At 42.6% G+C, this 12,677-nt stretch overlaps 1 protein-coding gene across 1 annotated transcript in view; it reads left to right on the top strand.

The window, feature by feature from the left end:
* mbd2 (methyl-CpG binding domain protein 2) overlaps positions 1 to 12,452 on the top strand; it is a 42,252-nt gene extending 29,800 nt beyond the window's left edge. Inside the window, exons 6-7 of the mRNA XM_062988880.1 lie at positions 3,176 to 3,302; positions 11,960 to 12,452. Coding sequence (XP_062844950.1) covers positions 3,176 to 3,290 — 115 coding nt within the window. The 3' untranslated portion in view covers positions 3,291 to 3,302; positions 11,960 to 12,452. The remainder of the gene's footprint in view (positions 1 to 3,175; positions 3,303 to 11,959) is intronic.
* The last annotated feature ends 225 nt before the right edge of the window (positions 12,453 to 12,677 follow it).

Below are 12,677 nucleotides of genomic sequence, written 5' to 3'. Positions count from 1 at the left end.
TCCAAGTCCTATTTTCTCCAGAAATCGATTCCTGCTGATTTTCATGCCTGTTTGTAGTGAAAACAGGAACCACAAGCTTCTCGTCCGACCTCTCGGCTCTCCCTGATAAGACAAAAATCCACTCGTGGTTTGTTAGGCTTGAAGTATCGACTTGTTTGTTGTGAACACAGGTTATTATCTGTGTGCTTCGTTTTTACTTCCTTTCATAAGTTCCATCCCATTCTCCTGCTCAGGGTACGTTCAGTTCGCTCCTCAGGATTAGCGCCGTTACGCTGGAGTGCCGGATAGCGGACGACTCCATACAGTTCATAATGGAAGGCAATTTCAATCTCGCTCCAGCTCTGTGATGCATTACAGACAGGATAAATCGGCGACCAGCTTCTGTATTTGAAAAAGCAAAGAACCGAGATAGGATTTTCTCCCAGCAAGACAGATTCGTTTTCGGTCGGAGAACGCCTTCGGAATGCTGATGAGCTTTTACTCATTTTGGCACAAAATGATGTATTTATCTGTCAGCCGTGCTGGTAAAATTATCACGTTTACAGACGTGATGTGGAATGACTAGGCTTAGAAATAATTGGTACCTGTTTTTGATCAGATGTGAGGCACTAGTAAAACTGGGTAATACAAATAAATGTTTAGACATTATTGATTACTTAGATAAATGGCTAAAAGTGCCAAGGGAGCCACACTCGTCCATAAACTCTGTATGATTCCTAATAATTACCGGCTGTTTTATTTGATGTCCCTGTTTAATATCACTAAAAGGATGGGAAAGCGGCACCCACTAGATGGCAGTAGTTCTACACGTCACTCCACTTGATATTAGGATCAGATGTCTGAGTGGGATGTGTTAGATGTGGGTCCAAACAACCTTATGGACTGTGAAAAGCTTTGGAGATGAGCTGCACGCCGCCCGTGATTACAGAGTTGGGAGAAATAAAGGAAATGAATCGTGTCTAGTCCGTTCTGCCCTCTGGAAGCAGACAGGGAGACAGCAGACGGGGTCTGAGTGACAGAGACAGCGTGTGTGCAGAGTGTCAGGCTCATGCTGTGGTGATTTTCTGCCGGTCCATGTCATCTAATGGTCGCAGTGGGTTCATCCTCATTGTGTTTGGATATGTCAGCTTCTCAGGCAGTGGGCAGCGTTGTCAGGCTCGATTTGCACATTTCAGAGATAAAGATAAAGACCGACCGGCCTGTTCAGAAGCCAGCTGCCCTGTGTGCTTGTTTAGGACAAATTTGTGGTCAGCATTAAAAGTTTCCTTCACAGTGTTCACCAGACCAAAGTGTCAGGAAAGTTTTTACAAATGTGATGATATCTTATATTTATCTACTATGGGATTATTCTACAGTCATCCCTCCCTGCAGGCACTGCCAATTATGCCCGCTAGATGGCGCCCAGCCGTCCGGTGGCACTGAGGAGTTCAGAATCTCGGTGCTGGTGTGCTAGCGGAATATCCCACTGCGCCACCTGGGCGCCTAATCTAGCTTGTTTTATACTTACACATTATTTATTTATTTATTTATTCATTTCACTGAACCAGCTGTTTTATCCTCATCATTTTTGGGAGGGTGGTGCAATCCAGACCACCTGCAGGAAATATTTTTATAACTTCATTGAACTGTTGAGGCAGGACCTTAAATAGCCAACTTATGATTAAATAAAACACTTATTCAAAAATGAGTGAAGTGAAAGACTTTCAGAAGTATATGATCCAAGACCATATAGGTCTGAGTGATGGGTGATATAGGGGTTGCATAGTCTTTTTTCTTTGAATTAAATCTGTATTTCCCTTTTATCTTAGAACAAAATAGAATACCTTAATTGGTCATATATACATACACCAATTAGGCATAACATTATGACCACCTTCCTAACATTGTGTTGGTCCCACTTTGCTGCCCCATACTCAACAAACTGTGATGCACTGTGTATTCTGACCCCTTTCTATCAGAACCAGCATTAACCTCTTCAGCAATCTGAGCTACAGCAGCATGACCCTGTCGCCGGTTTACCACTGTTCGTTCCTTGGACCACTTTTGATAGATAGTGACCACTGCAGACCGGGAACACCCCACAAGAGCTGCAGTTTTGGAGATGCTCTGTTCCAGTCTTCTAGCCATCACAGTTTGGCCCTCAAACTCACTCAAATCCTCACGCTTGATCATTTTTCCTGCTTCTAACATCAACTCTGAGGATAAAATGTTCACTTGCTGCCTAATATATCCCCCCCACTAACAGGTGCCGTGATGAAGAGATAATCAGTGTTCACTTCACCGGTCAGGGGTCATAATGTTATGCCTGGACGCTGGGGTCAGAGCGCAAGGCGTTACACACTCAACCATTTGTTGAGACAGAAATGTGGAATTAGGGACTGGTGTAAACATACTTTTGTCCTAAATACTTACAGCAACGACAAAGAGAAATCTTTAATTAAGCCGAAATGAAAACAGTCTTCAAGTTTTTGGAAAAAATTGGTCTAAAAGAACAAAGTGAATCTAAAGAACAGCATATAAGAACAACACCTGACAAGGACTATGAACTGAATATGAGAATTACCTACAAATCCTACCGTGAATATAACCACTGTGTAAGCACAGCCTAAGCCTAAATAAATACATTAGAAATAAACTACTCTTAATAAAGTACTCTTAATAAATTTGATGTGCTTATCATAAACATGTCAAATGCACAACTACATATAAGTTATGATGACCATTAAGAAGAGTGTCTAGTTGCAATGCCTGCCAAGGTTCCTTTTGGTTAAAATGCTGCGTGTCCTTAAATCATGTTAAAAAGAAATGGACGGAGGAAATCATTAGTGAGCACTCTTGTGTTTTGTTTGCCTCTGCCTTCATTAACCTCTAATTAAGCCCACGACGGCTTCTGAAGTTGTGTGAGATTCGCTAATGAGAGCTTAGAGTAGATCCGAGGTGAGCAGAAGAGATGGAGGGCAGACGGGCGGGGTAGTTGAGCGACAGGCATGGAGACAGTTTGGGGGAAGGGCATGAGAGAGAGAGAGAGGAGGATCTGATGGATGATGGAAAGTGGTAACGAGGGGTCAAACATAATCAAGAGAACAGTTAGACAGCAGTGTACAGAGTGCAGTCTTCTGACGTCCAGACCTGTCTTCATCTTTCTTTTTCTAATCCACCACGTCTGTCTTCTCAGAGAGCAGGAGCTAAAGGTGTACCAGGCCAGGAGGAGTCTGGAGGAGGCTTTAATGGCCGACGGATTGGCGCGGGCCGCCGAATCTGCCAGAGGCATAGAGGGTAAAGCGGCATAGAGACTCCAGCAGGTGAGTGAGTGCAGGAGACAAATAGTTGAATTATAGCGCGTCATATAGGAAGGCAGGCGTCGCCCAAAATCCCAGTTCTCTGTTACCTCTTGTTTATAGTTGTACAAGGGATCTTCAAAAAGTTTCAGCACTTTTATATTTTGGTTATAAACTGTGAGGGTGTAGTAGGAGGAGGAGTAATCAGTCGTGTGTGAGAGACTGAAAGATGCTTATAGTCCGGATTTAGCTCCATCTGATTTCCACCTTTTTGGACGCTCAAAGAAGCTTTAAGGGGAAGAAGATTTTCATGTGATGATGAGCGGTGCATTTTCAACCAGCGGCATTTGCTGACGGCATTAAAAAGTTGGTATGATGCTGGAAAAATGCATCGGAAGGTGATTATGTAGAAAAGTGATGTTATTTTTATTAAAATTCTTAATAAATAGAGTTTTTAAAAGTGTGGAAACTTTTTGAAGAACCCTCGTAGTTCACAGTACATTAATAGACCTAGTTGGTCGTTTTACTACATATGTAAAACGTTTATGTGTTATATCTATATTAAAATGTGTTTTTAAAAACAATTTCTTCCCCCATTTGCATATTATCCCCAATTTTCCTCCCAACATAGTCGTATCCAATTACCCGATTGCTTTACGCCTCCTCTATACTGATGTTGACCACCACTCTGACTGAGGAGAGCCGTGACTAACACACGCCCCCTCCGACACATGTGCAGTAGCTGACTAGGCGAGTTCATATGTGGATCAGCTTTGTGTACAGAGAGCCACACCCTGATCCTTATTATCCCTCGTTTAACTGACAAGTTTGAGATGTCAGCTTTGGTGTGCTACCTCAGCGCCCTTTGCTATGTGTCTTCTGCAATCGATGGCTTCCAGATTTAAACCCAGACGTAGTGGACAAGCGTAATAGACCCCTGGCTACATCAAGGGCCCCAACATAAACTGTAGTTGCATAAATCTGCCTTGTTGATTTATTTATTAGGATTTTACCATCATGTTTTACACACTTTGGTTCCATTCATGACAGGACAGGTAGTTTTTAATTAACACATTCATGGACAATTTTGTATCTCCAATTCACCTCACTGGCACGTCTTTGGACTGTGGGAGGAAACCGGAACTCCCGGAGGAAACCCACACAGACTCTGGGAGAACATGCAACCCAGGCCGCTCCACCAGGGAATCAAACCCTGGACCTTATTGCTGTGAGGCGACAGCGATACCCGCCGAGCCACCGTCCCGCCTTTACTTTGCATAATAAACGCCAGACAAATTGCGCAAGTTCAAACCCTTTATAGAAACCTATTTGCATTCTGATTGCAGCAAATTGCTGTTTGCCCACAGTGCGATACAGCAGAGAGCTGCAGTATGCAGAACGAGCCTGACTTATCGGGTGTTTAGTGATTCTGTAAATATGGATCTTAGCCCTGTTGGAGTTCTGGCTCTCATTAGTTTTGGCATATGGCCTGCCAACTGCTGCGTAAAGCACTCCCTCTTTCTGCCCTACTTTAAACTGAAATTACATTGCATGGCTTGAGGAGACTGTGGCACTTCAGAAGCTATTTTTACCCCTGAGCGCTGGCCTTTTAGCTTTTGTCCTCCAGTGCTGCGATTCACGCTTTATTTTCTAAACATACAAAAAATACAGTCCTGCCACAAAGGAGCTTCAAATTAGCAGCCGCCATGCCATTTACTCATACAAACAAATATGAAAGGTACCGTGTAGCACTCAATGCCTTTCGGACGGAGCTATTATATTTTTGGCTCTGCACAGTCATTTAGCATTTTAAGCTGGTGGATGAAGGGTGTCATGAGCTGATGCTAATTTCAAAGTCTTTTCGGTGGCCTGAAGAAGTCCCGGCCACCAGACAGCCATGAAATATTCAGATGGTCATTAGGAGCAGGGTTCGATTGTAGCTCCGCTGTCTCTCTCGCCCGCTGCCTCTCCTCTGTTTTTTTATTACTCTTATGAAAATTTAAAGCAAATTAATAGTTCATATTTTTAACCCCTCCTCCCCTGGAGCCATAACTCAAAAGGAGTTGAACTATGCCACATGCCTGAGTACCCCTCAGTTTCAAGAAGATTATTTCATCATTAACATTTTTCCCAGTTTTCTCTCCAATCTATTCATATCCAATTACTCGATTGCATTGCGCTTCCTCTCTACTGATGCTGATCTCCACTTCTGATTGAGGAGAGCGAGACACGTGTGCAGTAGCCGACTGCATCTTTTCACCTGCACGAGGCGAGTTCAAATGTGGATCAGCTTTGTGTACGGAGAGCCACACCCTGATCAACCCTGGTGCCATCAACCAGCCTGCAGAGGACGCAATTGCATTAGTTATGAGGTCCCGGCTCCGGCTCCCACCCTGTATGAACAACAGCCAATCATTGTTCTTGTTCGAGCTTTGAACCGACGAGTGTGCTAGCGTGTTTTACAGTATTTTCTGTTAGATGATGGAGTGAGGGTGCATTATTAATATTAACTAGAGAAAAAGAAAATGCTGTAGGAATACTTTTGGTCATGCATGCAGAAGTTCTGTAGATCAACCTGGTAAATACTGTAGGTGCACATATCCAAAAGCTATATACAAGTCACTGTGTCATCAATGGGAAGGACGATTTAGAGTTATAATAGCATTGATATCTCGGTATTTTAAAAGATGAATGGAAGTGGCGGGTGAGGGGGTGTGCGTATCCAAAAGTTGTACACAATTAGCGGTGTCATCAACTGGCCGGACAATTTAGAATTGGAACGGTGTTGATATCTCAACATTTAAAAAAAATAATGGATGTGAATGGGGCTAAAAAGGGCAAAAAAAAAATGGGTGTGGCGGGTAACGGGTGTGTGTATCCAACTGCAGCCTACTGCAATCACACTAATAATACTAATAAAATACACAAGTACCGTAATAATATTCAAGCATTTGGAACCGTGGGTCTGTGCTAGGCACTCGGGTGGCACTGCGGTAAATAACACTAACCCACTACTGCTGGGATTTAGGGTTCGAATCCCCAGCTGTACTATCAGCCAGTCAGGCGGTTACATGCAGACATGATTGCCTATGTGTGAGGGGTGGGATGGCCGAGCCTCTGTGATGGATTGACATCTTGTCCAGGGTGTTATACCTCATTCCGCTCTCTGATTTCAGGGAAAATGGACCCACCTTAAAGCACACAATAATTTCCCTCCCTCCACTTCTGACAAAGACAAAGCGTGTTCTAATTCCTTCAGAAGCGATACTACCATTCCAGAAATTACCACTCTGTGTGTCCATCCGCAGTAATAGAGCATCTTTTTAACAATCAGGAGGAAAATTGCTCAGCGAATTGAAAAGATAGTCGCAAGAGCCGTAATTACTTGCTTGTTTCTAATCTGCCGTCTGAGCTAATCACGGCTGAGCAGCGCAGCATTGGGTAGGATTATGGGCGCTCTCGGTGCAGGTCAGGAAGAGAAGAGAGGAGCTGCCTATCTCTCCCTTCCACATGTCTCTACTTTGGTCTCCATCCAGCCCTCGGTTACTTTAGTATGAACAAATGGAGCGTAGCTTTGATTGTCTTTATTTATGTTAAACAAAAGGTTGTGCTGCAATTACCCCTGAATCAGGCTGTTTTTTTCCTGGCTTGGTCACTTTGCATACACACAAACACAGAGCCAGCCTGGATTTTTTAGGGCAAGATCTTTAGAATAATACCCTTGAAGCAAAAGCACACGAGACAAGAATAGCAAACTCACCTGCTGTTTAAAAGCTCCAATAATAGCTATTTTACCATATTTAAATAGGAAAAGCAACAAAGCCATAATAGCAAACAACAGAAACAACTCAGGACAATTTGTCAGATAATTTGCAAGTCAAATACGACTACACACGATTTACGACATGCTTTCAGACTAATGATACAAAAAAGCTATACGGACCGAGCCCAAACCCAAACCCAAAATGGATTCGCTCCAGCAGGTAGCAGGAAACACCGTGTGTAAACAGAACAGAGCTCAGTATTTACAGCAGAAGCACAAACTATCCTCGTGGTGCTAGAGTACGTCGAGAAAACAAGAAGTCAACAGTCAATGATCTGCACAAACTCAAACACATGCTTGCAAACACTCACCCAATTATTTCACCCAACCCACCCAGCATCATCCAGGCAGTATTTTCACCACTAGGGCAGTTGTACTGGACTAGTAATCGGAAGGTTGCTGGTTCAAGCTGCTGCCACCACTGCCAGGCCACTGTTGGGCCCCTGAGCAAGGCACTTAGACCTTGATCGCTTAGACTGTGTACTGTCACAGTATTGTAAGTCGCTTTGGATGCCGAAATTGTAAATGTAAATTCACTCAAAGCACAGAAATACAAGAAAATATTCTGCTGGATACCTGGACACTGTGGACTAGAGGGAAACAAAACAGAGAATACTACATCTAAGGAGGCTTTCAAGATTAAGATCAAAAACTAATTTCTGCAACAGATCTTAAAACACAAGCGCATATATCATTAATACATGGGACGTCGAATGGCCCGAATGGCTCGAATGGCCCGAATGGACGACCAAAAAATAAAGAAAAAAACAACAAACTATATAAGATAAACCAGAACATAAGAACAGGAAGAACCAAAACCAAATACCTGAAAAGGAGACGTAAACAAAGTACACTATATGGCCAAAAGTATGTGGACAGTTGACCATAAACTTGTTGGACGTTTGGTATTGAGATAGTGTAACCTTAATGTGATCTTCTCATCTCTATCAACAGCCGCTCTTCTGAGAAGTTCTGTGGAAGTTTGTGTCCATTCAGTCGAGAGCATTTGTATGACAGGGCACTGATTGGTCAGGAAAGCCTTGATTAATGTTCTAGTTCATTCCAAAGCTGTTCAGTGGGGCTGAGGTCAGGGCTCTGTGCAGGACGCTGGAGTTTCTTTAACCTAAGCTTATTTCTTTAAAATAAAGAACACGTATAATAATATAAAACATAAAACGTTTACCAGCCAGGAAATAGTCATATGAGCTAAACTGCCTATAAAACAACATACAAACAAGCAAACAGATGTTGCAGATCTGAAAGCAGCAGGAACAACAGCTACACAGTAAACTCTAAACAATACAACTGCACCAAACTCATTTTTTTATTTATACGTTTATACAGCCAATCAACTTTACTGGTATAAAAATGAAGCACCGGGATGCGGGTGGTCCTGGGTTTGATTTCTAGGTAGAGCGGTCCGGGTCCTTTCTGTGTGGAGTTTGCATGTTCTCCCCGTGTCTGTGTGGGTTTCCGCCGGGCGCTCCGGTTTCCTCCCACAGTCCAAAGACGTGCAGTCTGGTTAATTGGAGATACAAAATTGTTCATGACTGCGTCTGACATTAAAAACTTGAACTGATGAATCTTGTGTAAGCAGTAACTACCTGTCCAGTCATGAATGGAACCAAAGTGTGTAAAACATAACGTTAAAATCCTAATAAATAAATAAATGAATAAATAATTAAGAGGGATGTCCACATGCTTTGTGTGTCTTGACATGAAGCTTAAATGTGACTTTGATGTGAAATGTAACCGCTCAGCTCTTCCTTCTGTACAGCTTAATGGATCGGCCGTGGTTTTCTCATAAGCGCAGAAATTTTGCTGTTGCTTAAAGATCCAAGCCAAATATTTCTAGCTTACTGTTCTAATTACTGTTCAGTTGGACTCGGCTTTTTAACAGTTCAAATCAATTCGACAGACGTTCAGAGGCCAAGAGCTAAAGAAATCAAAAAGTGTGCACACATTCCTGGGTGCTAATGCTTGCTCACACATCAGGAGGCTTCTTCAGCCCCGGGGCAGCATTTGATAGAGGAAAAATACCCTTAATTACTGGGATGATATGCGTCCTAATGCACTGTTAAATATTAATGAAGCCTCAGCTCCACTTTGACATCATTACATCGCGGAGAATGGAGACATACGATTCTAATAGCCGAACTGAACGTTCCCCGACTCGCTCCCCCTTGATTTTGCTCTCGGTCTCTGTGGAACTGACATTTCGTTTGGCTTTAAATTAGTATTATCCTGCTTTGTATTGATCATTAGGTACCTAATGTTTCACAACCTGTAGTCTTTTTCCGGCGCTCGTCCCCTATGACGGAGACTCACGAGAGGGAAATAGGTGTGTGTTTTCAGCGAGGATGCTCAGAGCCTGATGCACGGCTCATTGCGCCGAGCTTTCCTCGTGAGCATCTGACCACGGGAAACCCTACGTGTAAATCTCTGAAGCAGCTGTGGCCTGCTGGCTGCGGGAGAAATGCTTTATTAGATATTTAGTCACAGAATCAATACACTGAGCATAAACGGAAATTTATGATACAGACGCAGCTGTTAAAAATGAAGCTAAAAAAATCCATCTGTCTGTTTTACTTTTGCTCTTTGGGTTTTTCAAGTGCTGTTTATAAGATGTGCTTGTGTGTTTGCTTCATTTCACTTCAGGTGGCACGGTGGCTCGGTGGGTAGCACTGTCCGCCTCACAGCAAGAAGGACCTGGGTTCGATTCCCAGGTGGAGCGGTCCGGGTCCTTTCTGTGTGCAAGTGAGGTGAACTGGAGATACAAAAGCGTGTTTGACATTAAACCTAAACTGATGAATCTTGTGTAAGCAGTAACTACCGTTCCTGTCCTGTCATGAATGGAACCAAAGTGTAAAACATGACGTTATAATCCTAATAAATAAATAAATAAATAAACATTTCACTTCACTGCTGGAATTGTGCCACATTCACAACAATGCTAAGTCTATAGTAGCATCTGAATGACTTTATTATCAGTTGTAGTAGCTGCAATTTAATACTATTCTGAATAATCACAATCGCTCTCAGATCTCATTGGATCAGCAATCTGTACTGTAGCTTCTTACAGTACATTATGGTAGAAGTGTTTACTGGACAGTGCCGCGGACACCCCCAGTATTCTTAGAGTGTATCATGACTCAAATTCCTGTGAAAACCAGGAATGAAAACCAACGCAGACATGGGGAGAACATGCAAACTCGGACCCGGACCGCTCCACCTAGGGATCGTTACCCACTGAGCCACCGTGCCACCCCGTACAAGTCAAGTCAGCAGCGTTAGTCACATTAACGTTTGTTTGGACACTATGAGCATTTGTTAGCATTTGATTCATTTGAATATTTTGCTCACTCTTCCTTCCCCTTTATGCGTCGCCGCTAAGTGTGTGTAATTAATGGTTGCGCTGCAGGGAAACCCTAAAGTTGTAGGGCATGTGGTGTTAATTACCTGTTTCTCTTCCAAATCTCATCCGAAGTATAAAGCATCTGTTAATGGAGATGCAAACGACGCACGTGGCAAAGCTCAGACTGATTATAGGGCTTCTGTTCTGGAGTGGGTTTTAGCAAAAAAATGAATTAAGCTGCTGGATGTGGCATATTTGGCAGAATCTTATTTCATCACAATTTTGCTCAAAGATTTAGGATTCAGATCACTGACCAGCTCTTTAGTAAAATGTCTTCATTTTTTAAGGGAAATACAACCCCAAAACAACACCAAAATCTGATCACAGAGAGCCGGATCACCACACGACATCTCGGGCATGGACGCTGCAGCCACTACTTGTCACCTGCCAGTGTTGGGTTTCTTATTTATATAAGATATGATTTCATGGACCGACTGGGGCAGGTGGATTTAAAATTAAATAACTATAGAATGGAAAATCAGTGTGAATCCTGAGCTTTTTTTGATGCAACGAGATGCTGCTCCCACCTAGTGGTGATTAGAAACAATAACACCCGAAGTGTTGGAAATTTCATTGCTCTTGAAGCGATCACAGGTACCGGTCCACTGCCCGGTGGTTGGGGACCACTGACGTACAGAAAGCCGCGCTACGTTCCATGTGACTCCAGCGGAGACCAGTCCTGGAGAACGCATATCACACTGGCAACGGGAAAAAAAACACACCCACCTTCCTGTTCTCAGACATGAACAGTTGTGTTTGTGTGAGATTGGAACTATTGGTTTAGGATTTTACTGTGAGGTTTTACACACTTTGGTTACATTCATAACACGACTGCTAGTTACTGGTTACACAACTCCACCCAGAAAGGACCTGGACTGCCCCACCTGGGAATCAAAGCCAGAACCTTCTTGCTGTTGTTGTTGTTGTCTTGTTTCAATATTGTGCTAAAATAATATTAAAAATAATATACATAAAATATAAATAAAACTATAAATTGTTAGCTTTCTTCATGCTTTTATAATTAAGTCTTAGGGTGGCACGTGGCTCTGTGGGCAGCACTGTCACCTTACAGGGGTTCGATTCCCAGGTGGAGTGGTCCGGGTCCTTTCTGTGTGGAGTTTGCATGTTCTCCCTGTGTCTGTGTGGGTTTCCTCCGGGAGCTCCGGTTTCCTCCAACAGTCCAAAGATGTCCGAGTGAGGTGAACTGGAGATACAAAATTGAACCGATGAATCTTGTGTAATGAGTAACTACCGTTTCTGTCATGAATGAAAGTGTAATAAATAAATAATAAATAAATAATTAAGTCTCAACTGGTGCTTCGGACGCGTCTGCAGTCTGATAAAACTGCTCCTGCTGTGCTTAGATTTAAATGCCAACAAGTCAGACACGCTTCTCATTCATGCCAGCGTCCATCTTACCGGATCTCTTCATCTGCTCCACAGAAGCACTGAATCCAGATCTCACCGCCGCCAGACTCCCGGAGACGTTGTCATCTGTCTGCGCCCGAACCCAGAGCACAGACGCAAGCACACGATCACAACCGCGGACAAACGGCCTCGATCACGGCCTCTTCCTTCCTTCTCTTTTTAAAGGAGAGCATATATTTTCCTCTACGACTCTATACATGATTCAAAATCATTTTTATTTCGTGTCCAGGAATAATCAGGTGAAACATTTTACAGGCGAACGCCGAGCAATAATTCTGGGTAAAACTGTGTCAGGTTGCAATCTGCTGGATTTGTATTGCTAACTTTTGTTACAGATGTCAGGTCGTATGGGATTCGATCTTTTCAGGGTGTGTAACGAACAATGCATTTACGGACTTATTAATGAAAACCTACTTATTTAAGAGAAATAATTTTATACTTTGAAAGTGAAAATAATACTTGTACATTTTGTGCAGCATAATAGAATAAAGAAATGATTATATTCCTATGGTTGTTCTTTATTGTTTTTTATGATTATTTGTAATATATAAACTGTATATATAATTATTTTCAGAAACCCCCTTTTGCTAAAATAAGGGCAGATTTTTAAATTTTAACAGTGTTTTAAATGAGTCAATGTTTTAAAATATGTTATTAAAATATGAAAGCAAGTATCTGATCTTTTTATTATGTGAAAGGTTCCACAGTGCCGCTGCGTTCAGTCGTTTCAGTC

The sequence above is a fragment of the Trichomycterus rosablanca genome, chromosome 26 (assembly GCF_030014385.1).
Source record: "Trichomycterus rosablanca isolate fTriRos1 chromosome 26, fTriRos1.hap1, whole genome shotgun sequence".
NCBI lineage: Eukaryota > Metazoa > Chordata > Actinopteri > Siluriformes > Trichomycteridae > Trichomycterus > Trichomycterus rosablanca.
Note: the sequence above shows the minus strand (reverse complement) of the source record. Positions and strands in the feature narration are given on the sequence as shown.